Genomic DNA, 25,725 nt, shown 5'->3' with positions numbered 1-25,725 from the left:
GTTATTTTGGCAATGTCAAAGGGGTAATAGGGAGAGGCAGCGCGGAGATGAGCTTATCTCCCAGCGCCGCCTCCACTGCCGGTTATGCCCCCCGCTGCTATGGCAACCCAGGAGGCCTGCTGTTAGGGTCCAATACCGGATCCCACCTGGGAAGGACCTGTTTACAATTCCCGGGTAGGATCTGGCATTGTAGATGTGAAAGGGGTATAAATATATAGCATAAGATGAGCTGCGCTAAGCCTTGTGTTTGGAAACTGTAGTGCTCATAAAATTGTAGTGAAACTAATCACAAGTATTACTATAAAGTGTTGTTTGCTGAAAAATGAGGGTATTCAGAATTGTTATTAAAAAATATATTTTACTGCTTAACCACTTAACTGACGATTTATTTTGCAAAAAAATGCTCCAAAATTGTCGGGGTTTTTTTTATGAGTGAATTAGGTGAACATGAATTTTAACCTATCCCAAATGATTTTAGTTTAAAAAAAAGGAAAAAAAATATTTTTTTTGAATTTTTAAAAAAAATATTTTTCCCCAAACATCCATTGGGAACATCGCGACCATTGTGGCTTTCATTTTGAAAGCCGAGACAGCCTTGAGGTATGCAGGGGGGAAGGGGTCTGGGGGCAGCTAGGGAGGGTTTATTTACACTCCCCAGCGGCTGCCATTGTCTGCAGCCGCTGGAGGGGACAGATCCTGCCGTGCTGACCGATCAGCAGTGATCAGCAGCACGGCAGACACAGGGGGAGAGTGCAGGGAGGCAGAGGTAACCTTCCGGTCCCTCTGACAGCAGCAGCGGAGGGAAGTTTCTCTTCCCTGCCGATGCTAACACTCCCTATCTGACTGGTCGCATCCCGTGCGACCAGGTCAGATAGAGCACTTGCAGGCATGGTCGCATCTGATGTGACCATGTCAGGCAAGTAGACAAATAAACAGAATTAGCAAACTAATGTATCACTGCTGCGTAATCCATGCTGATGGGTGGTATACATTGAAATGACACAATAATTAGAAGGATAGAAAGAAGAATGTGAATGCAAGGAAAAGATAAGAATCGAGACAGTATAAATAAAATAAATAAATAAATCCATAAAGTAAACAGGAAAGGAGACAGATGGAAAGCGACAAATATTAGAAAAATCAGTTGTGGGTGCTGTATAGTGGATTGGAGAGTGTGTTCACTCTGTAGCGGTGGTTGATAGCACAGTCCCGGAGTGTCTTATACCTGGTATCGTCTCTTGGTATGGTTCTGTGGACACTAGGTAACTGCTGGGAAATTAACTAATGTCTTGATTTATTACTGAGTCTTGGGCGGAATAAAAAATGAATGAAAGATGAATCAGTTGGTGCTGCAGAACGTTGGTGAGTGGCGGCATCCCGCTCACTCACTTAAGTACCTGGTTCTTGAGGTGTCTCGCTGAGCTGTGTTGCCTGCCCCCGGGTGCCTCTGCGCTCCGGACCTGCCGTCCTCCGCTCTGGGACAGCCGTCTAGGGGATTGCTCACAATGTGATCCTCCACTGAGACACGGACCCAGGTACGGGTTAGGAGTAGTCTGGGGAGAGGGGTTGGTGTGGTCTGGCTTGTTCAGCCTTTCCCGACCCGCTCCTCTCCACTACGGAGACTTACCTCGGCGGCCACAGGGATTGGACTTCTCCTCTCAATTTGAAACTGAAGCTGTGTTTCCTTGGGTCGGTCTCTGCACGGATCTTAGTTGTTCTGTTGTGGCGATCTCTCCCTTCCAACGCGTTTCAAACAATTACTGGTCGTCTTCTGGGAATTGTGGGTAGTGTAGTTACTTTGTGCTCAGTATTTCTAGTGTCCGGGGCTGTTTCATTGGTCAGTTGATTAATTGATGTGTCCACTGCACTGGTTACTCCTGATGTCAATCATTCATAAACTTTCTTTGTGTGTTTTGTGTATGAGAAGGAAATTTTACCATAGGGTATGCAAATGGTGGCAAGTGTTATCACCAATAATAGAGAGAAGTAAAAAAGGAAAAAATAATGATAAAAATAAATAACCTGTAACCGGGCCCCAGCTCTACCCTGCACCCTCACTCTGTGCTCTGTAACCGGGCCCCAGCTCTGCCCTGCACCCTCACTCTGTGCTCTGTAACCGGGCCCCAGCTCTGCCCTGCACCCTCACTCTGTGCTCTGTAACCGGGCCCCAGATCTGCCCTGCACCCTCACTCTGCTCTGTAACCGGGCCCCAGCTCTGCCTTGCACCCTCACTCTGTGCTCTGTAACCGGGCCCCAGCTCTACCCTGCACCCTCGCTCTGTGCTCTGTAACCGGGCCCCAGATCTGCTCTGCACCCTCACTCTGTGCTCTGTAACCGGGCCCCAGATCTGCTCTGCACCCTCACTCTGTGCTCTGTACCTGGGCCCCAGATCTGCCCTGTACGCTCACTCTGTGCTCTGTAACCGGGCCCCAGATCTGCCCTGCACCCTCACTCTGTGCTCTGTAACCGGGCCCCAGATCTGCCCTGCACCCTCACTCTGTGCTCTGTAACCGGGCCCCAGATCTGCCCTACACCCTCACTCTGTGCTCTGTAACCGGGCCCCAGATCTGCCCTGCACCCTCACTCTGTGCTCTGTACCTGGGCCCCAGATCTGCCCTGCACCCTCACTCTGTGCTCTGTAACCGGGCCCCAGCTCTGCTCCGCACCCTCTCTCTGTGCTCTGTAACCGGGCCCCAGCGCTGCCCTGCACCCTCACTCTGTGCTCTGTAACCAGGCCCCAGCTCTACCCTGCACCCTCGCTCTGTGCTCTGTAATGGAGTCCCAGATCTACCCTGCACCCTCACTCTGTGCTCTGTAACCGGGCCCCAGCTCTACCCTGCACCCTCACTCTGTGTTCTGTAACCGGGCCCCAGCTCTGCTCTGCACCCTCACTCTGTGCTCTGTAACTGGGCCCCAGATCTGCCCTGCACCCTCACTCTGTGCTCTGTAACCGGGCCCCAGATCTGCCCTGCACCCTCACTCTGTGCTCTGTAACCGGGCCCCAGATCTGCTCTGCACCCTCACTCTGTGCTCTGTAACTGGGCCCCATATCTGCCCTGCACCCTCACTTTGTGCTCTGTAACCGGGCCCCAGATCTGCCCTGCACCCTCACTCTGTGCTCTGTAACCAGGCCCCAGCTCTACCCTGCACCCTCGCTCTGTGCTCTGTAATGGAGTCCCAGATCTACCCTGCACCCTCACTCTGTGCTCTGTAACCGGGCCCCAGCTCTACCCTGCACCCTCACTCTGTGCTCTGTAACTGGGCCCCAGATCTGCCCTGCACCCTCACTCTGTGCTCTGTAACCGGGCCCCAGATCTGCCCTGCACCCTCACTCTGTGCTCTGTAACCGGGCCCCAGATCTGCCCTGCACCCTCACTCTGTGCTCTGTAACCGGGCCCCAGATCTGCTCTGCACCCTCACTCTGTGCTGTGTAACTGGGCCCCATATCTGCCCTGCACCCTCACTTTGTGCTCTGTAACCGGGCCCCAGATCTGCCCTGCACCCTCACTCTGTGCTCTGTACCTGGGTCCCAGATCTGCCCTGCACCCTCACTCTGTGCTCTGTAACCGGGCCCCAGCTCTGCTCCGCACCCTCTCTCTGTGCTCTGTAACCGGGCCCCAGCTCTGCCCTGCACCCTCACTCTGTGCTCTGTAACCAGGCCCCAGCTCTACCCTGCACCCTCGCTCTGTGCTCTGTAATGGAGTCCCAGATCTACCCTGCACCCTCACTCTGTGCTCTGTAACCGGGCCCCAGCTCTACCCTGCACCCTCACTCTGTGTTCTGTAACCGGGCCCCAGCTCTGCTCTGCACCCTCACTCTGTGCTCTGTAACTGGGCCCCAGATCTGCCCTGCACCCTCACTCTGTGCTCTGTAACCGGGCCCCAGATCTGCCCTGCACCCTCACTCTGTGCTCTGTAACCGGGCCCCAGATCTGCTCTGCACCCTCACTCTGTGCTCTGTAACTGGGCCCCAGATCTGCCCTGCACCCTCACTCTGTGCTCTGTAACCGGGCCCCAGATCTGCCCTGCACCCTCACTCTGTGCTCTGTAACCAGGCCCCAGCTCTACCCTGCACCCTCGCTCTGTGCTCTGTAATGGAGTCCCAGATCTACCCTGCACCCTCACTCTGTGCTCTGTAACCGGGCCCCAGCTCTACCCTGCACCCTCACTCTGTGCTCTGTAACTGGGCCCCAGATCTGCCCTGCACCCTCACTCTGTGCTCTGTAACCGGGCCCCAGATCTGCCCTGCACCCTCACTCTGTGCTCTGTAACCGGGCCCCAGATCTGCTCTGCACCCTCACTCTGTGCTCTGTAACTGGGCCCCATATCTGCCCTGCACCCTCACTCTGTGCTCTGTAACCGGGCCCCAGATCTGCCCTGCACCCTCACTCTGTGCTCAGTACCTGGGTCCCAGATCTGCCCTGCACCCTCACTCTGTGCTCTGTAACCGGGCCCCAGCTCTGCTCTGCACCCTCTCTCTGTGCTCTGTAACCGGGCCCCAGCTCAGCTCTGTAACCGGGCCCCAGCTCTGCTCTGCACCCTCACTCTGTGCTCTGTAACCGGGCCCCAGCTCTGCTCTGCACCCTCACTCTGTGCTCTGTAACCGGGCCCCAGCTCTGCTCTGCATCCTCACTCTGTGCTCTGTAACCGGGCCCCAGATCTGCCCTGCACCCTCACTCTGTGCTCTGTAACCGGGCCCCAGATCTGCCCTGCACCCTCACTCTGTGCTCTGTAACCGGGCCCCAGATCTGCCCTGCACCCTCACTCTGTGCTCTGTAACCGGGCCCCAGATCTGCCCTGCACCCTCTCTCTGTGCTCTGTAACCGGGCCCCAGCTCAGCTCTGTAACCGGGCCCCAGCTCTGCTCTGCACCCTCACTCTGTGCTCTGTAACCGGGCCCCAGCTCTGCTCTGCACCCTCACTCTGTGCTCTGTAACCGGGCCCCAGCTCTGCTCTGCACCCTCACTCTGTGCTCTGTAACCGGGCCCCAGCTCTGCTCTGCACCCTCACTCTGTGCTCTGTAACCGGGCCCCAGCTCTGCTCTGTAACCGGGCCCCAGCTCTGCTCTGCACCCTCACTCTGTGCTCTGTAACCGGGCCCCAGCTCTGCTCTGCACCCTCACTCTGTGCTCTGTAACCGGGCCCCAGATCTGCCCTGCACCCTCACTCTGTGCTCTGTAACCGGGCCCCAGATCTGCCCTGCACCCTCACTCTGTGCTCTGTAACCAGGCCCCAGATCTGCCCTGCACCCTCACTCTGTGCTCTGTAACCGGGCCCCAGATCTGCCCTGCACCCTCACTCTGTGCTCTGTAACCGGGCCCCAGATCTGCCCTGCACCCTCACTCTGTGCTCTGTAACCGGGCCCCAGATCTGCCCTGCACCCTCACTCTGTGCTCTGTAACCTGGCCCCAGCTCTACCCTGCACCCTCACTCTGTGCTCTGTAACCGGGCCCCAGATCTACCCTGCACCCTCACTCTGTGCTCTGTACCCGAGCCCCAGCTCTGCCCTGCACCCTCACTCTGTGCTCTGTACCCGAGCCCCAGATTTGCCCTACACCCTCACTCTGTGCTCAGTACCCGGGCCCCAGATCTGCTATGCACCTTCCTTCTCCTAGTGCCTGGGATCCCTGTGCAGTGTGCACTGTAGTTTTAGAAACCTCAGTAACAAAGTATCTGCCGTAAACAGCACAAATGTATGTAGGAAGTGTCCAGTGATTTGATTTCTCTCCTGTGTGTGGCTCTGTCCAGTTCCCCTAACATCTGCACACTATAAAAGTTACTTTCTTAGTGGCTGTCAAATTTCACAGCTACATTATCAACCACGAATATCGCCTAGTCCAGAAGTAACTTTTATCTACTACTTAAAATAATGTCACAGCTTAGCTGAATGTACCAATATTTCTAGTTTAATGTTGCCATTCTAGAAAGCTGGAAGATAAGTATTTACAAACTTGTGAGAGAATCTCTTTTCATACAGTACATCTGAAAATGAAAGTGGAATGTGTTTTCCTGCAGGGCACTTTGTTACACACTGAGCTGATGGGGAACTTCCGTAGTGTGTGTGTGTGTGTGTGTGTGTGTGTGTGTGTGTGTGTGTGTGTGGTGTTTTTTTTTTTTTGTGTGTGGAATTTTTTCTTTGCACGGGATATATCTGAATAAGAAAGTGACCATTGCCATACATTGCTTATAAAATAGAATTTGAAAGCTACTAAATTCTAAATATTGTTTCTCAGTATTGCAAATTTTATATCTACAGTTACAATTGTGTATTGCTACTGTATTTACGGAATACCCCCTCACTAATCCTGCTTCCACACTGCCTTTAGATTACCTCTGCACAGTAGCAGTGTGAAGATGCCATAATACAACTTGCCTATGGCTAATATGTATATAGCAGTGGTTCTCAAACTGTGTGCAGTGGCACCCTGTGGTGCCTCGGGGTACTTGTAGGGGTGCCTTGGATTGGTGGTCGAGGACCGATTCAAACCAGTGCGTGTGGCTGCCAATCATAAACTATGTGGACAAACAGAAGCAAATCTTGTCCCCATCACATAACTGAACCTAAGGATGACATATGAACACAATTTACTTCATTTTAATATTTCAAAATTTTTCATTAAGAAACTTTTGGCCTAGGGATACCGTGAAAAAAATTCTAATACTCTAGGGCGCAGTGATTCAAAAAAAAGTTTTGGATCTACTGATTTACAGTAAATGCAGCTCCTGATTATAGAGGATTCCAAGTAAAGTCATACAGATAGGTATACCGTAGGAACACAAGTGAGTTACATGTGCGTCTAGTCAGCCAATGTTCAGGAGTTCAGCAGGCGGACCGCTTTAACACCGCACAAATAACCCAGTATAGACTAGGTTAACGCGGGTCGCTGTGGAGTGTGAAAGGTCTCACGAAAGAATTCCTGGGTCTCCTGACCCGGTAGTTCAACACCAGAATAAAGCAGGGTTATTACCAGGCCAGGAGCAGTGTGAACGGGTTGCCGGGTCGATGCGACCTGGGACTCGTTCACAGCATAGGCAGAGGCGGCGTGGAGATGATCTCATCTCCTATCGCCACCACCGCCCCCGATACCGGATTGGCCCCCCACCTGCGATGGCAACCCGACCCGGGAGAAGCCAGTGTGAAAGGGTCCAAACCCCTAAGTGACCCGGCATTGTGATGTGAAAGCGTAGTGAAGCGTTCAGATGTGTTTGGACCAGCAGTGCTGATTACTCTCTTCTCTCTGCCTTATGAGCACTGCTGAACTGCAGCGGATAAGAGTTGTTTGAGGGATGTAGTATTCCCAGATAATGAAACCCTACTAAAGGTGATCAACCCCTTTATACCCCTTTTACACTGCCACCATGTAACACGGGTTATTGTGCATGAACGTGCATAACCTGTGTTGCTTCGTGGTGTAAATCCAGGTCGAGTGACCCGGTATTCCAACTTGGGTAGTTTGCAGGGTTGAAAGTTTGGTGCAGTGTCGGTAGTTTGCAGGGTGTTCAACCCGGCAAACTGTACTGTGCAAACGGTAGCCGGGTCGCATCGACCCGGCTCCCGTTTACAGTGTATAGATGGGTGGCGCTTGGAGATCATTTGATCTCCAAGCACTGCCCTGCCGCGTCAGAGGCGACGTCACCAACCCGGCAAATTGCCAGGTTGGTAATGCGGTGTAAACGGGGGCTGACGTGGCTCGCAGCCAGGTAGCACCCGTGTCAGGCTCTTGGCTGCGTCCCTCGTTATTTAGTCTAAAAGAAGTATTCGTCATTAGCTTAAATATATTTTCCTACATTTATAGTAACATGCGGACCTTGTTAATGCAATCAGGCCCAGGGAATAATATCCATATTGATTTATAATAGAGCGTAAGTATGCTCTGTTGGTGTAAGAGTAAGGGCTGTACCACACGCGGTGGTTTCTGGCTTTTTGTCATCCGGGAGAAACCGGCAGAGTCTTTCACATACAGCGGCTTTATGCCGTGTGTGATGCTGTATGCATGCGCAGCATTAAACACAGCTTGTAAAAAACCCGCTGTGTGTAAAAGCTCCCCTTCACACACACGTTCCACTGCCTGCAAAGACGGCATGGCCCCGGCACGGCAGCCGCACTTTCCAGTGGATATTTCCGGCTGTAACCCGGCAGCCGGGCCGGGGCCGTGCAGTGTGAAAGGCTCCTACCCTTCACACTGTTAACTACAATACCGGCATGGGAAAAAGCTGGCTCGTCTGTTTTAGCCCTAAGGATGCTCCTGCTCACTTTTCCCACAAGTGTATTTTTAGTTAAGGTAAGTTTACATCTTACGTCGTTTAGTGGGTATGGATCACTGGGTCAACAACTAATGGTTGCAATGGTCGAAAGGGCAACATGGTCATTAAGACGACGGTACAAAAGGTTGTCAGTTGAAAAGATTGACATGACAAATGGTTGACAGTATTTTTTTTTGTGGGGAGGGTTGTCATTTTCTTTGTAAGAGTACAGGGAACCCCATTAAGTGTACCACGTCCCCTTACATGGCGAGCAAAGCAAGGTGACTCGTTCTCAGCAGGATCACGAAGGAACCTTGGTGCATGCACAGTGCGATCGCGGCACATGCGCAGTCTGCCAATAATCGCTCAGTTGCATTAATATCAGCATTGTGTACAAACATGTATTAGGCTGTTCATTAATACCTCTGTTAGTTTGATTAGACCATCTGTGCACAAACATGGATATCCTTAAAGCCTGTATTGTTAAGTTATCGTGCAGACAGAGTTTACGAAACCTGCCCCAAGAGATGGGCTTAACTCGCATATCTCTTATTTTGCTGTGACGTTTGTGGCAGGAATTCAGTTCTGTGTCATGTGCTGCATCCTTTCTCCTTGATATCGGACTGTGCCCATTACCAAATATCACTCATTTTCCAATGCCTTTCCAGCTTTTCCATAGGCACACTGTGGTACTTTGCTTCAGATTGAATTGCCCTTTATGCTTCTCCTTGGGTATACTTAAAATTGTGACTCCTATTTGGACCTCTTAGTCATCCAGAGTGATTCATAGTACAGAAGCTCCACCATTCTGACCAGATATTTCTGGGTAGATTTATCAAACCAAAGTGGAGATGTTGCCTATAGAAACTGTTCAGATTCAATGTAGCTCCTATCTAGTACAATCTATAAAATGAAGCTAGAATGTAATTGGTTGCTATGAGCAGTTTCTACACTTGTTCTCTTGAAGGTCTGTAATCTAATGTCAACAACAGAATGGGACAAATCTGGTTAATTAGCTTAGAAATAAAGAGTGTGGTACATAATGTCAACATACAGACATGTCGACATAGATTTTTTTATGCATTTAAGCCCTAACCCTAATGGTATCCGTAGGCTTACCTTAACACAAGCTGTCGATATTATGGCAATGTCGGCGTAACTTCTATGTTGACATTCAGACCTTGTTAATATTCTGGTGTTGACATTCTAAATGTCAACATATTGACTGTTATTATCAGTTATTTATATAGTACACACATATTCCGCAGCGCTGTACAGAGAATATTTTACAGATGTGCCATCATACATCTCGCCTCATTATGCCATGTGAATGAGCTGACAGGTACCATGCAACTCTTAGTGTCATGCGTAATTTTTTGCCAAAAATGCAGCTTATTCGTATGGCTATGGTAATAGGATGCACAAGCAGACGTTGCTGATAAAAATGATATTTGGCATGCCTATATCCTCTGTGCATCTGCGGCTTTATCTGCATATGTAATGTATCATTTCATATGCAGATACAGCCACGGTCACACACAGAATATAAGCATGCTGCATATCATTTTAATCAGCAATGTCTGCTTGCGCGCCCTTTTCTCATAGTTTTGCGAATAAGACACATTTTAATTGAAAAAGTTGTTACTAGAAGGACAGTTTAATGTGGCAGGATGCTAGATGTATGTGGACACATCTGTACATACCATGTTTCAATGTTAAACATCTGAATACAAATGCCAATGGGTTCATCAGCTGCACAGGTTCATACTTGTCCATTTACAGTTTTATCATGTGGATTTCATTCAGTATAACTGAATGGGTGAACCAACTTATGTGACAATATGCACCAAAGGCAACTTGGTTCTATGTGGAATACATAAAGCGTTCATAACTGTGTCTGGAAAAAAAAGGGGATCCGGTCTGAAGATCGACAGTGTCTAGGTCTACAATGTTTAGGTCGACCACTATAGGTCGACAGTCACTAGGTCGACAGGGTTTCTAGGTCGACATGTGCTAGGTCGACAGGTCTAAAGGTCGACATGAGTTTTTCACATTTTTTTTTCTTTTTTTGAATTTTTTCATACTTAACGATCCACGTGGACTACGATTGGAACGGTAAAGTGTGCCGAGCGAAGCGGTAGCGGAGCGAAGGCACCATGCCCGAAGCATGGCGAGCGAAGCGGTGCACTAATTTGGGATCCCGGTCACTCTACGAAGAAAACAACACCAAAAAAATAATAATAATCCTTATGTCGACCTTTAGACCTGTCGACCTAGCACATGTCGACCTAGAAACCCTGTCGACCTTCCATCCATGTCGACCTAGTGACTGTCGACCTATAGTGGTCGACCTAAACATTGTCGACCTAGACACTGTCGGTTTGATGAACCACACCCAAAAAAAAGGGCCAGTAACATGGCAATAGTTTAAAATATTTTCTTCCCCTGAACATTTACTTGTATAGAGCCAGCATACTCAGTTGCGCTGTTCAGTTGAGGAAATATATACGTTAATAAAATGGGTTTTGATATAATATCCTGGCGCTCAGACAGAATCCTGGCAGCAGAATCCTGATGTTCAAAATCCCAACAGATCTTGGTAACCATAACCATTCCCTCCTCACAACCTAACTCTAACCGCCCCTCTATTGCCTAACACTAAAACTAACCCCAATACTTACTGTCAAGATTCTTCTGCCGGGCTGGTGAGCGCCGAGATATCGACTACATCCCAATAAGAGAGAGACAAGTCATCAGGACAGCCGCACTCGGTTTTTCAATGTTCAGGTGAATTGGGAATGAGTTAGGTAATGAGTATGATGCTGAGAGGCAAAGCAAAAGTTGTACTGTATGTTGGTGCAGTGTTGTTAATGGCTTTATATGTTATTTGTATAGGGAGTGGCAGCAGAATTGTTTTTCAAATTAATTTAGTCTAGCCACTATATTCAATATAGATTATATGGGTGAATGTCTAGTTAGGGGTCTGGTTATAAATGCATTTTCTTGAATATTCCTTAGATGTTTTTAACAGAATTTGGATGTGAGGAACAAAAGACAATTCTTATACAAAGTTGACACCAAGTCATGAGAATAAAATTGTAGGGATTAGCTTTGTATTGTTCACAGATAAAGATATATTTGGTAGACAACGGTTGGGTGCCTATTGATTTACTTATTAACATTCTTCTAAAAAAGATTGCATTTGAGGTGACAGTATGACATCTGAGAGGAAATGGTAGAAATGCACTAGGTAACATTGGCCAACATGGATGGTGAGCAATCCCGAGTGGATAGATGACATTGGGTATTATCTGCATTGAAATTATACAGTACTGAAATCCAAACGCGCTGATGTAGTTTTCCACGAGAATAGAGACGAGCATAGGACCTAGCACATAGCTATCGTGATACTCAATGGAAAGAGCTGTTGGAGAGGAGTTAGATACAGAAAGACATACCTTTTTAAAGGAACCATTTGTTAAATAATGAGTATGAACACAGGACAGGGGTGTAGTATGGTATGCCGGCTGCCGGGCTTCCGGCGACCAGCATACTGGCGCCGACATCCTGACAGCTGGGCGAGCGCAAATGAGCCCCTTGCGGGCTTGCTGTGCTCACCACGCTACGGGCACGGTGGCGCACTATGCGCGCCATGCTATCTATTTTCTCTCCAGGGGGGGTCGTAGACCCCCAAGAGGGAGAAAAGGTGTCGGTATGCCGGGTGTCGGGATTCCGGTGCCGGTATACTGTGCGTCAGGATCCCAACAGCCGGCAAACTGGAGACCACCCCAGGACAGTGCTTAAATATGTAGGGAAGAGTGGTCAACCATGTCAAATACCTGTGGTACAGATATTATATCGGCATGGTCTGAATATTGATATTGTGAATGTCGCCAATGGGATTTTTAAAGTAAACCTAACCCTAATTACAATTTATCCCTAATTATAACCCTTTTACTCACTGGCATATCTATAATGGGTGCGGTGTGTGCATTGCACACGGGTCTCCGGAGTCCAGGGGGTCCACACCGCACACCCTGCACCCTTTTTTTTTTCCAATACTTACCCTCTGAAGTCCCGCGTCGGCAGCAGAGCTGTAGAAACCACCGGCAAAATGGCACAGTGGCCATTTTCCAAGTGCTTCTTGCAGATACAGCTGCAGTCACTCACAGACTATAGGCATGCCGCATATCATTTTAATCAAGAGTCTGCTTGTGCATCTTATTCACACGGCCTGACATTAGCAGAGTTGCATGGGAACTGCCGCCTGACTCATGCCAGGCATCTCACCGTGCATGGTGTATTGAGGCTGAATGTATGAGGACACATCTGTATTAACGATGATGGTACATGTCTCAAAATCATTATTACATTGTATCTTTTGCATACAGCAGCCTCTTAAACAAGAGAATTCCCTTGACCGTTTATTCACTGTACACTTCGGTGTAATAGAATTTGTTTTTCCATGATAAAATCATTGTACCCCTGTCAGCGTAGCCTCTGTAGAAGTTGGGGATGAAAGCAGCAGTGAAAGAGGGTCCAATAGGTTGTGTGAGAAATAGAAGCGTGCCAGGCAAGTGTAGGCAAGCCTCTCCAGAAACTGAAGCTGGCCATACGCTAGGTTGATATCGTGTACGAATACATGATATTGACTCGTCATTCCACCCATCGCATGCACATCGTGCATGTTTTGGGTGCGATTACGATGCGTGGCCCCATGGGTCGCACATCACATCAACTGATCATATGTGCTGCATATATGATCAGTCGATCCCCGCAGCGGTGAACTGTGGAGGTACGCTAGAACGTACGGAAAAGCACCGTGCAGTTTATCGTATGCTGGGGAGCTGGCAGGGGGAGTTGTGCGACGGTTCGCATCTTAATCCAAATGGGTTGGGTATGCATAACCGGGCTCGATGGCGTGCTGCACTCGCCACCGCTTTTATTCCCACTTTCTGGGTGTCGTGGACACCCATGAGTGGGATGAGTCCCTGCTAGTCGGCGGGAGGGAGGTATTGTGACCGGCGGTCTCCTGACTACATCCCGCCTATGGGGGTCATTCTGAGTTGATCGTAGCTGTGCTAAATTTAGCACGGCTACGGTCATTCACACTGACATGCGGGGGGACGCCCAGCACAAGGCTATCCCGCCCTACATGTCAGTCCGGCCCCCCTTCGCAGAAGTGCAAAGGCATCGCACAGCGGCGATGCCTTAGCACTACAATAGTAGCTCCCGGCCAGCGCAGCTTTAGCGTGCTGGCCAGGAGCTACTCATCTCTCCCTGGCCCGCAGAGGCTGCGTGTGACATCACGCAGCCGTTGCGGCCCGCCCCCATCCCCCGTTTGGTACGGCCACGCCTGCGTTGGCCGGACCCAACCCACGAAACGGCGGGCAAATTCCGCCCCCTCCCGCCCAGCGATCACCTCTGCCTGTCAATCATGCAGAGGCGATCGCATCCCTACTACGGCCTTTGGCTGTCTGGCATGCGCACGCGCAGTAGGGACCTGTTCGCTCTGCTACGTTAAAACGCAGCGAGCGAACGGGTCAGAATGACCCCCTATATGTATGGCCAGCATTAGCAAAGGAGCTGGGACTGCAATATGCTAGCGAGTTTTGGTCAGAATGACATTCGTGTTTGAATGATGGGAAGATACCAGCATGGAGAGAGGGATTACAGATGTACCTGCTGTAACAATGCAGTTTCTGAAGTGAATTCTTGCTGATGCAATCCTATCATTGTATGCTGGCTTCTGCTGTATTTGCTAATTGATAATAAGACCTATGTGTAGCAAAGTTTTTTTCCGTATTCTACCTTTCTACCTTTTTTTTTTTTCTTTTTTCCTTTTGTTTCTTCCCCTCTTAATAAAAAAAAAAAAAAAAAAAATATTCTGTAACCTTATGATGAAAGCAGTAACCATGGAAAACATTTGAATTTAATTTTAATTTTTACGTTAGTTAAACAGTGTGGTTACATCCCTGGTAGTGGAGAGTGGAGTGAATATAATATATACAGTAATTCTGCTTGGCTGTTACAGGCCATAATTCCTCTCAAAGTTGTTGGTCACTGTTCTATATGTATTGACTATCAATGGTAATAATTTATATATTTATTAGCCGATATTTATATAGTGCACACATATTCCGCAGCGCTGTACAGACGCCATTCACGCTGCCCTTACTAACTTTCAATGCAGCTTCCTTTACATTAAATAAATAAATAAATATATATATATATATATATATATATATATATATATATATATATATAATATATATATAATATATTTTTTTAAACAAGTTACCAGCCCATCAGAATAATGGAATAACATATCCCTATAGATTGTAAGCTTGCGAGCAGGGCCTTCCTACCTCTATGACTGTTTGTTATTACCCAGTTTTGTTTTATCATTGTGTCCAGTTGTAAAGCACAATGGAATTTGCTGCGCGGTATAAGAAACTGTTAATAATGATAACTTGCATTGCTCCGTCGGGCGGCACGCACAACACTTGCATTCCCCCCCATAGAGGTGAGGAGCAGCGTTAGCCTTTTATTATATGGGATGGTGTTGGTACGTTACAACCTACTCTGCCCATGATGTAGAGAGAAGCAATTAGTGGGAGTGTGTTTCCGTCTTAGGTTGTGTACACACTAATGCAGAGGTTCTCAAACGCAGTCCTGAAGGCACCCCAATGGTCCAGGTTTTACTTTTATCCAAGCTTGTCCACAGGTGACTTAATTAGTACCTAAGTCAATTTAATTTTACTATCTGTGCTGAGCTACAAATAGACCTAAAACCTGGACCATTGGGGTGCCTTGAGTACTGCATTTGAGAACCTCTACACTAATGATAAAATTCTAATGCATTTCTAATGCAAGTTAAGCGTCTGTGAATATAAAACATTATTGTACAAAGTGCATCAGTATTTCAGTATTTGTTTTTATTTGTAATTAACTTGAATTGCACTGCAGCTCTTTGAATTGAACAAGATTACAAATTGCGCATTTGTCATAGACATTGTTTAAAAGCAGATAGTTCAGTTTTGTTAATAAATATGAAAACCTTGCAAAACCCATTTTGGATGGGTACAAGTGTGTCCAGAGCCTAACTGCTTATAAGGAGAATAGCAGTTTCATGGTAGTTGAATATATAGGTTTCAATTCAGGGTTATGTCTTGGTTGCTTGCGTCTGAGTAGCTACACTATTTGTTGTCATCACAGGCTCCTGCATTCTCCTGTCTACCAGTCCCATTGTTGCTCTCAGATGTAGGATCATTATAACACTTGTGACGACTGTTTGCGTGATATGATCTGTACTACACATGCACCAGTCTCCTCCAGGATTGCTGAAAAAAAAACCTTAGCCGTAGCATGATTCACTGGCAGCAACGGGAACCATGCTACTAAATATTTTGTAGGTGATCCGAGCCCAGGGGCTGCATCTTTGGGTGCAGACTTTCTATCCTGGCTGAGCAGTTCTGCAGGTCATTCTGAGTAAGCGGAGGCTTGCGCCCAGTCACAATGGTGAGCCGATCCTGCATATTCAAACGCATTTGGATCCGGGGACGTCTTTTGTCCCCAAATGCCACCTGCAGCAGTAGAATTTTTCCTCATGCACTGTTTGACAGGACCAATTTTATACAGATGATTAACTATTAGTAAAATGTGATGTGTCTTGAGTTCTACTGCCATTCCATTGTATCCCATATGAAAATTTGTCTTATTAAAAAACAAAAATCCCCAATAGTGCACTATACAGGTAACGTGCCATTCATAGGGGGTTATCCATGACCATAACAAAGGTCACCTTTTCTTTTGCTTCAGTTAAAAAAAAAAAAAAAAAAAAAAAAAAATTTAAACTATTAGACATTATTATTAATTTATTTTTGGGGACAGATAGGGGTTTAATTAATTAGGATTTTAGGTGATACAGTTTCCGTAAATTGGGCCCTTTTTTAGATTATATATTAGTTATTGTAGATTAGTATTTTATTTTTATATCTTACACATGTTTTTACACCCAATAAAATCCATTTCAATACACCCTCTTCTTCCGTTTTTTTTTGTTTTTGTTTTTTAAACCTTTGACACGGCTTCTAGTCATCTAACAAATAAATTAGAACTCTGTGTGCAACATCTTGCATTAGATTAGGGTTTCTTAGCTCTAAATGTTATTATTTCGTTGTAAATGTAGTGTTTTAAGTTCTATCTGGCAAACTGAAGTATCTCTTGAATCCGTATAAGGTACTCCCTTGTACAATAGTGTATAGGCACTGGTTTAGAACTTGGGCGCTGGAAGAATTGTATAATTTTTACCATTTTTACCGTGTGCAGAAAGCATTGTTTTAGCCTAATAAATAAAACGTACCTATTTTTTTTACTCTATTTACCACATTAATGTATGCAATACCAAATCTGCTATACTAACATTTATACATTGTAATTCAATGTATCTGTATTTCTTGTTGATATTCTTGAATTTTGTTTTCGATACCTGGGATGTTTATTGGCTGTTTTCTCCCTTTGGTGAGCTGTTAATTGTACTTGCCTGGTTAGAGTGCACTTGTTATGGAGATCTACTGTCTAATACTTCACTGACTTTTATACTAGACTTTGATGAATGTTATCAATGGAGAAATATATGGCGATTACATTTATTTTTACTTTCATTGGGTAACTTTGATAATGGGCCCTACACACTTTGCGATCCGAGCTGCCTGGCGGCGGATACGGCCGACCCGGCGGCGGCAGGGGGGGGGGGCAGTGATGGGGGGAGTGAAGTTTCTTCACTCCCCTTATCACCTGGCTCCATAGCAGTGCAGGCAAATATGGATGAGATTGTCCATATTGGCCTGCATGCACAGCCGACGGGGCACCAGCGATGAACGAGCGCGGGACCACACTGAAAGATATGAATGGTGTATCATTCATTAATGGACAAGATCGTTCATATCTTTCAGTATTCTCGCCCAGTGTGTAGGGCCCATTAGTTTCTCACAGACCGTTACAGGGAAGTTTCTCTATCGTCCTAAGTGGATGCTGGGGTTCCTGAAAGGACCATGGGGAATAGCGGCTCCGCAGGAGACAGGGCACAAAAAAGTAAAGCTTTACTAGGTCAGGTGGTGTGCACTGGCTCCTCCCCCTATGACCCTCCTCCAGACTCCAGTTAGATTTTGTGCCCGAACGAGAAGGGTGCAATCTAGGTGGCTCTCCTAAAGAGCTGCTTAGAGAAAGTTTAGTTTAGGTTTTTTTCTTTACAGTGAGTCCTGCTGGCAACAGGATCACTGCAACGTGGGACTTAGGGGGAAAGTAGTAAACTCACCTGCATGCAGAGTGGATTTGCTGCTTGGCTACTGGACACCATTAGCTCCAGAGGGATCGAACACAGGCCCAGCCGTGGAGTCCGGTCCCGGAGCCGCGCCGCCGACCCCCTTGCAGATGCTGAAGCGTGAAGAGGTCCGGAAACCGGCGGCTGAAGACTCCTCAGTCTTCATAAGGTAGCGCACAGCACTGCAGCTGTGCGCCATTTTCCTCTCAGCACACTTCACTGGGCAGTCACTGAGGGTGCAGAGCGCTGGGGGGGGGCGCTCTGAGAGGCAAATATAAACCTTATACAAGGCTAAAAATACCTCACATATAGCCCATAGGGGCTATATGGAGATATTTAACCCCTGCCTGACTGGAAAAATAGCGGGAGAAGAACCCGCCGAAAAAGGGGCGGGGCCTATCTCCTCAGCACACGGCGCCATTTTCTGTCACAGCTCCGCTGGTCAGAACGGCTCCCAGGTCTCTCCCCTGCACTGCACTACAGAAACAGGGTAAAACAGAGAGGGGGGGCACATTAATGGCTATATATATATATATATTAAAGCAGCTATAAGGGAGCACTTAATATAAGGATATCCCTTGTATATATAGCGCTTTGTGGTGTGTGCTGGCAGACTCTCCCTCTGTCTCCCCAAAAGGGCTAGTGGGTCCTGTCTTCATTAGAGCATTCCCTGTGAGTTTGCGGTGTGTGTCGGTACGTGGTGTCGACATGTATGAGGACGATATTGGTGTGGAGGCGGAGCAATTGCCAAATATGCAGATGTCACCCCCCAGGGGGTCGACACCAGAATGGATGCCTTTATTTGTGGAATTACGTGATGGTTTATCTTCCCTTAAACAGTCAGTTGAGGACATGAGGCGGCCGGACAATCAATTAATGCCTGTCCAGGCGCCTCAAACACCGTCAGGGGCTGTAAAACGCCCTTTGCCTCAGTCGGTCGACACAGACCCAGACACGGGCACTGATTCCAGTGACGACGGTAGAAATTCAAACGTATTTTCCAGTAGGGCCACACGTTATATGATTTTGGCAATGAAGGAGACGTTACATTTAGCTGATACTACAGATACCGTAAAACAGGGTATTATGTATGGTGTGAAAAAACTACAAACAGTTTTTCCTGAATCAGAAGAATTAAATGACGTGTGTGATGAAGCGTGGGTTGCTCCTGATAAAAAGTTGATAATTTCAAAAAAGTTATTGGCATTATACCCTTTCCCGCCAGAGGTTAGGGCGCGCTGGGAAACACCCCCTAAGGTGGACAAGGCGCTCACACGCTTATCCAAACAAGTGGCGTTACCCTCTCCTGAGACGGCCGCACTTAAGGATCCATCAGATAGAAAGATGGAAGTTATTCAAAAGAATATATACACACATGCAGGTGTTATACTACGACCAGCTATAGCAACTGCCTGGATGTGCAGTGCTGGAGTAGTTTGGTCAGAATCCCTGATTGAAAATATTGATACCCTAGATAGGGACAATGTTTTACTGTCGTTAGAACAAATAAAGGATGCATTTATCTATATGCGTGATGCACAGAGGGATATTTGCACACTGGCATCTCGGGTGAGTGCTATGTCCATTTCAGCCAGAAGAGCCTTATGGACACGACAGTGGACAGGCGATGCGGATTCAAAACGTCACATGGAGGTTTTGCCGTATAAAGGGGAGGAGTTATTTGGAGTTGGTCTATCAGACTTGGTGGCCACGGCTACTGCCGGGAAATCCACTTTTTTACCTCAAGTCACTCCCCAACAGAGAAAGGCACCGACCTTTCAACCGCAGCCTTTTCGCTCCTACAAAAATAAGAGAGCAAAGGGCTTGTCGTACCTGCCACGAGGCAGAGGAAGAGGGAAGAGACACCAACAGGCAGCTCCTTCCCAGGAACAGAAGCCCTCCCCGGCTCCTGCAAAAACCTCAGCATGACGCTGGGGCCTCTCAAGCGGACTCGGGGACAGTGGGGGGCCGTCTCAAAAATTACAGCGCGCAGTGGGCTCACTCGCAGGTAGACCCCTGGATCCTGCAGATAATATCTCAGGGGTACAGGTTGGAATTAGAGACGGATCCTCCTCATCGTTTCCTGAAGTCTGCCTTACCAACCGTCTCTTCCGAAAGGGAGAGGGTGTTGGAAGCCATTCACAAGCTGTACGCTCAGCAGGTGATAGTCAAAGTACCCCTATTACAACAAGGAAAGGGGTATTATTCCACTCTATTTGTGGTACCGAAGCCGGATGGCTCGGTAAGGCCTATTCTAAATCTGAAGTCCTTGAACCTCTACATAAAAAAGTTCAAGTTCAAGATGGAGTCACTCAGAGCAGTGATAGCGAACCTGGAAGAAGGGGACTTTATGGTATCCTTGGACATCAAGGATGCGTATCTACACGTTCCGATTTACCCCGCACACCAGGGGTACCTCAGGTTCATTGTTCAAAACTGTCACTATCAGTTTCAGACGCTGCCGTTCGGATTGTCCACGGCGCCTCGGGTCTTTACCAAGGTAATGGCCGAGATGATGATTCTTCTTCGAAGAAAAGGCGTATTAGTTATCCCATACTTGGACGATCTCCTAATAAGGGCAAGGTCCAGAGAACAGCTGGAGACAGCTTTAGCACTATCTCAAGAGGTGCTAAGACAACACGGGTGGATTCTGAATATTCCAAAATCCCATTTAATCCCGACAACTCGTCTGCTGTTCCTAGGAATGATTCTGGACACGGTTCAGAAAAAGGTTTTCCTTCCAGAGGAAAAAGCCAAGGAGTTATCCGATCTGGTCAGGAACCTCCTAAAACCAGGAAAAGTGTCAGTACATCAATGCACAAGAGTCCTGGGAAAAATGGTGGCTTCTTACGAAGCAATTCCATTCGGCAGATTCCATGCAAGAATATTCCAAAGGGATCTGTTGGACAAATGGTCAGGGTCGCATCTGCAGATGCACCTGCGAATAACCCTGTCACCAAAGACAAGGGTGTCACTTCTGTGGTGGTTGCAGAAGGCTCACCTATTAGAAGGCCGCAGATTCGGCATTCAGGATTGGATCCTGGTGACCACGGACGCCAGCCTGAGAGGCTGGGGAGCAGTCACACAAGGAAGAAACTTCCAGGGAGTATGGACGAGTCTGGAAAAGTCTCTTCACATAAACATTCTGGAACTAAGAGCAATCTACAATGCTCTAAGCCAGGCGGAACTTCTCCTGCAAGGAAAGCCGGTGTTGATTCAGTCGGACAACATCACGGCGGTCGCCCATGTAAACAGGCAGGGCGGCACAAGAAGCAGGAGTGCAATGGCAGAAGCTGCCAAGATTCTTCGCTGGGCGGAGAATCACGTGATAGCACTGTCAGCAGTGTTCATCCCGGGCGTGGACAACTGGGAAGCAGACTTGCTCAGCAGACACGATCTTCATCCGGGAGAGTGGGGTCTACATCCAGAAGTCTTCAACATGTTAATAGACCGTTGGGAAAGACCAATTGTAGACATGATGGCGTCTCGCCTCAACAAGAAACTGGACAAATATTGCGCCAGGTCAAGAGATCCACAGGCAATAGCTGTGGACGCACTGGTAACTCCTTGGGTGTACCAGTCAGTGTATGTGTTTCCTCCTCTGCCGCTCATACCAAAGGTATTGAAGATCATACGGCAAAGAAGAGTAAGAACAATACTAGTGGTTCCGGATTGGCCGAGAAGGACTTGGTATCCGGAACTTCAAGAGATGCTCACGGACGAACCGTGGCCTCTACCTCTGAGAAGGGACCTGCTACAGCAGGGTCCCTGTCTTTTTCAAGACTTACCGCGGCTGCGTTTGACGGCATGGCGGTTGAACGCCAGATCCTAAAAGGGAAAGGCATTCCAGAAGAAGTCATTCCTACCTTGATTAAGGCACGGAAGGAAGTCACCGTGAAACATTATCACCGCATTTGGCGAAAATATGTAGCGTGGTGCGAGGATCGGAGGGTTCCGACGGAGGAATTCCAACTGGGTCGTTTCCTACATTTCCTGCAATCAGGATTATCTATGGGTCTCAAATTGGGATCCATTAAGGTTCAAATTTCGGCCCTGTCAATATTCTTCCAAAAAGAATTGGCCTCTGTCCCTGAGGTCCAGACTTTTGTCAAGGGAGTACTGCATATACAGCCTCCTGTGGTGCCTCCGGTGGCACCGTGGGATCTAAATGTAGTTTTAGATTTCCTCAAATCCCATTGGTTTGAACCATTGAAAAAGGTGGATTTGAAATATCTCACATTGAAAGTGACTATGTTACTAGCCCTGGCCTCTGCCAGGAGAGTATCTGAATTGGCGGCTTTATCTTATAAAAGTCCTTATCTAATCTTCCATTCGGATAGGGCAGAACTGCGGACTCGTCCGCATTTTCTCCCTAAAGTGGTATCAGCATTTCATCTGAACCAACCTATTGTGGTGCCTGCGGCCACTAGCGACTTGGAGGACTCCAAGTTGTTGGACGTTGTCAGAGCCTTAAAAATATACATTGCAAGGACGGCTGGAGTCAGAAAATCTGACTCGCTGTTTATATTGTATGCACCCAACAAGTTGGGCGCACCTGCTTCTAAGCAGTCGATTGCTCGTTGGATTTGTAACACAATTCAACTTGCACATTCTGTGGCAGGCCTGCCACAGCCTAAAACTGTAAAAGCCCACTCCACAAGGAAGGTGGGCTCATCTTGGGCGGCTGCCCGAGGGGTCTCGGCATTACAACTCTGCCGAGCAGCTACGTGGTCGGGGGAGAACACGTTTGTAAAATTTTACAAATTTGATACCCTGGCAAAGGAGGACCTGGAGTTCTCTCATTCGGTGCTGCAGAGTCATCCGCACTCTCCCGCCCGTTTGGGAGCTTTGGTATAATCCCCATGGTCCTTTCAGGAACCCCAGCATCCACTTAGGACGATAGAGAAAATAAGAATTTACTTACCGATAATTCTATTTCTCGGAGTCCGTAGTGGATGCTGGGCGCCCATCCCAAGTGCGGATTATCTGCAATACTTGTACATAGTTATTGTTAACTAATTCGGGTTATTGTTAAGGAGCCATCTTTAAGAGGCCCTTTCTGTTGTCATACTGTTAACTGGGTTTAGATCACAAGTTGTACGGTGTGATTGGTGTGGCTGGTATGAGTCTTACCCGGGATTCAAAATGCCTCCCTTATTGTGTATGCTCGTCCGGGCACAGTACCTAACTGGAGTCTGGAGGAGGGTCATAGGGGGAGGAGCCAGTGCACACCACCTGACCTAGTAAAGCTTTACTTTTTTGTGCCCTGTCTCCTGCGGAGCCGCTATTCCCCATGGTCCTTTCAGGAACCCCAGCATCCACTACGGACTCCGAGAAATAGAATTATCGGTAAGTAAATTCTTATTTTTTGTTATTGTATATTGTGTGTTCTCAAAAATATTCCAGTATTTAATAAACAAACAAAGAAACAAACACAATGAAAGGAATACTGGACAGATGCATTCCTTCTTGAGTTGTACAGTTGTCCATTCAATCCTAAAATAACAAAGTCTAATAAAATTCTCCAGGCAACGTTTTGCTGCAGCTCAGCGATGAGTGGCTGGCACCTCATTGTGAAGGAGGAATGACAAATACAAATGGTATGTGGACTGTCCTTAAAATAGCTCATCAAGCTCATTTGCATTCCCTTGGCTCCTTATATGTACTAGTGCACATAAGGACCCAGGACTTTTCTAGTCGCTGACGTCTAGCTGCTCTCATCAAAAGCCATTCTGTGTGCTCAGCCAGCTCCACTTAGCAGCTGATAATTGTTATGTAGGAATGTTAGCAAGTAATAGCTAAATTATTGATGTGACGTTGTCATCTAATCATAAATGCTAAATCCATTCTATTATGTACTCTATAAGGCATACTAAAGTACAATGCACAAAATACTTGGAATGTATAGGCCCGAAAAAAATTAATGGCAGTAATTTGAAAATATACTATAGTATGTGTGTGTGTGTTTTTTAGAACATCATTTCAAATACAGCCTGGCAGTAAAAGCAAAATAAACAAAATACAAAAGTAATATATTTAGTTCGACCTTGGGGGCATAAGGCTGCTTTATACGGTGAATTGTTTTTATAGTGAATACCATTTTCACATTTCAATTGATCAGACCTTTATTATCAGCAGTTTCTTATATGGTGCAGCATAATCCGCTGTGCTTTACAATTGGAAACAACCGTAATATTACAAAATTGGGTAATAACAAACAGACTAAGGACGTATCCTATTGGCGGTGTTAATTTACTGCATGGCAAAAACAGGCTAAAATAGCCCTATGGTATATCGGTCTATACCAGTGGTTTCCAAACTTTTTTGAATCACGGCGCCCTAGAGTAGCAGAATTTCTTTCACGGCACCCCTAGGCCAAAAATTTCTTATTGAGAAATTTAGAAAGAAATATTAAATTAACTAGATTGTGTTTATATGCCATCCTTAGGCTCAAATGTGTGGTGAGGGACAAGATTTGCTTCTGTTTGTCCCCATATTTTATGACTGACAGCTACTAGCACTAGTTTTGCCTATTATATTGACCATAAATAATTTGAATAGGTCCTGGACCACCAATCCAAGGCACCCCTGCAAGTGTCCCGAGGCACCCCAGGGAGCCACGGCACACAGTTTGGGAACCACTGGTCTATACAATTATAGCCCATTTTTATTGTGCTGTAAATGACTTGTTTTCGGGCGATAAAACATGAGATCCGGAATACGTTCCCAGACTTGTGCATTATTATGCAAAATGGGTCTCTGACGGATGCTTATCGTGGATTATGCTTAAGGTGCCTGAGGCACCCGAAGCATAATATCTGATAAGTGCTATTTTACGGGGCTAATTGGATAGCCCCTGGCAATCCTATTAGCAATGGTAAATTACCGCTGGTATAAGGATACTGGCCATATAGGTAGGAAGACCCTGCTTGCAAGCTTACAATCTATAGGGAACTGTACACTGATACACAAGGATAGGTGCTACCTGTTGCAGCCACATTTCCTCACTACATGGTTACATTTTGGCTTATGGTTTATTATTCTAATTTCAGGACAGTCAAATGTTGATTAACCAACTGAGAGAGATCACTGGAATTGAAGACCCCGCTGTTCTGAATGAAGCACTTAAGGTCAGTTTATTTCACTGTGCAACCTGGGAGCATGGTCGTAACGAAGGGGACACCGGATTGGAGGGGGCGTCGTCATGATCACTTTAATCCCCTTAACACCCCCCTCCCTATGCGCATTGGTCCCTTGCTGTGGTGAAACTGAAAATAAATTACATCTCACAGCAGCTCTTGCTGCGGGAGCTGTAATTTACATTCAGTTTCTTCTTTGCAGTCACGTGTTGTGCCCACACCGGCAGAGCCGGATAGAGAGGGGGCACAGGGAACAAGCTGCCTCCCCCATCCTGCTTTTAAACATCGCAGCAGTGCTGAGCTGGAAAAGAAGAGTTAGCCGGAAGGGGGCGGGGCTACACGGCACTGTACACAGCGCCAGTCCAGCCAGCAGCAGGGAAGACAGAGCGCTTACTATACAGCAGAAGAAGACCCTAAATAGTGAGTGTGACACGTGTGCTTGTGTGTCACTGTATGTATACACGTGTGACTATATATATATATATATATATATATATATATATATATATATATATATATATAATGTGCGTGACTATATGAGTGAATGTAAAGCACAACGGAATTTGCTGCGCTATATAAGAAACTGTTAAATAAATGTATGCGTGTGTGTGTCTAGGTATGGGACAGTATGTATGTGTATAGGTGTGTGATTTTACGTATATGTATCAATGTAACAAAAAAAAAAAAATATATATATATATATATATATATATATATATATATATATATATATATATATATATATATATATATGAACATAGAATTTAGTTGGTGCGCTACTTTCCTTCTCAATTAATGAATTCAAAAGGAGTCCTAGGTAGATTAACTTGCACTTTGGTTCCACAGGGTATTCCTGTAGTTGGCAGCTCAATCCTTCAAGGTGTCACTAGGTTTAGTGACAAATTAATCTGGAAAAGACAAGGGGGGAGGGACAAGCGCCTAATAGTGCAGTAACTTCACAACAAATTAGGTTGTGTATAATGTCGTATCTATAGATAATATGCGTACCAGAAGTATGAT

The 25,725-nt window shown here is 46.8% G+C and overlaps 1 protein-coding gene across 3 annotated transcripts in view; it reads left to right on the top strand.

The window, feature by feature from the left end:
- Window positions 1-25,725, top strand: part of USP28 (ubiquitin specific peptidase 28) — a 230,216-nt gene that overhangs the window by 2,017 nt on the left and 202,474 nt on the right. For all 3 annotated transcript variants that reach the window (XM_063943189.1, XM_063943188.1, XM_063943190.1), the window contains exon 2: window positions 24,619-24,696. In XM_063943189.1, coding sequence (XP_063799259.1) covers window positions 24,619-24,696 — 78 coding nt within the window. The remainder of the gene's footprint in view (window positions 1-24,618; window positions 24,697-25,725) is intronic.

The sequence above is a fragment of the Pseudophryne corroboree genome, chromosome 10 (assembly GCF_028390025.1).
Source record: "Pseudophryne corroboree isolate aPseCor3 chromosome 10, aPseCor3.hap2, whole genome shotgun sequence".
Classification (NCBI taxonomy): domain Eukaryota; kingdom Metazoa; phylum Chordata; class Amphibia; order Anura; family Myobatrachidae; genus Pseudophryne; species Pseudophryne corroboree.
This window is presented reverse-complemented; position numbering and strand designations above follow the sequence as displayed.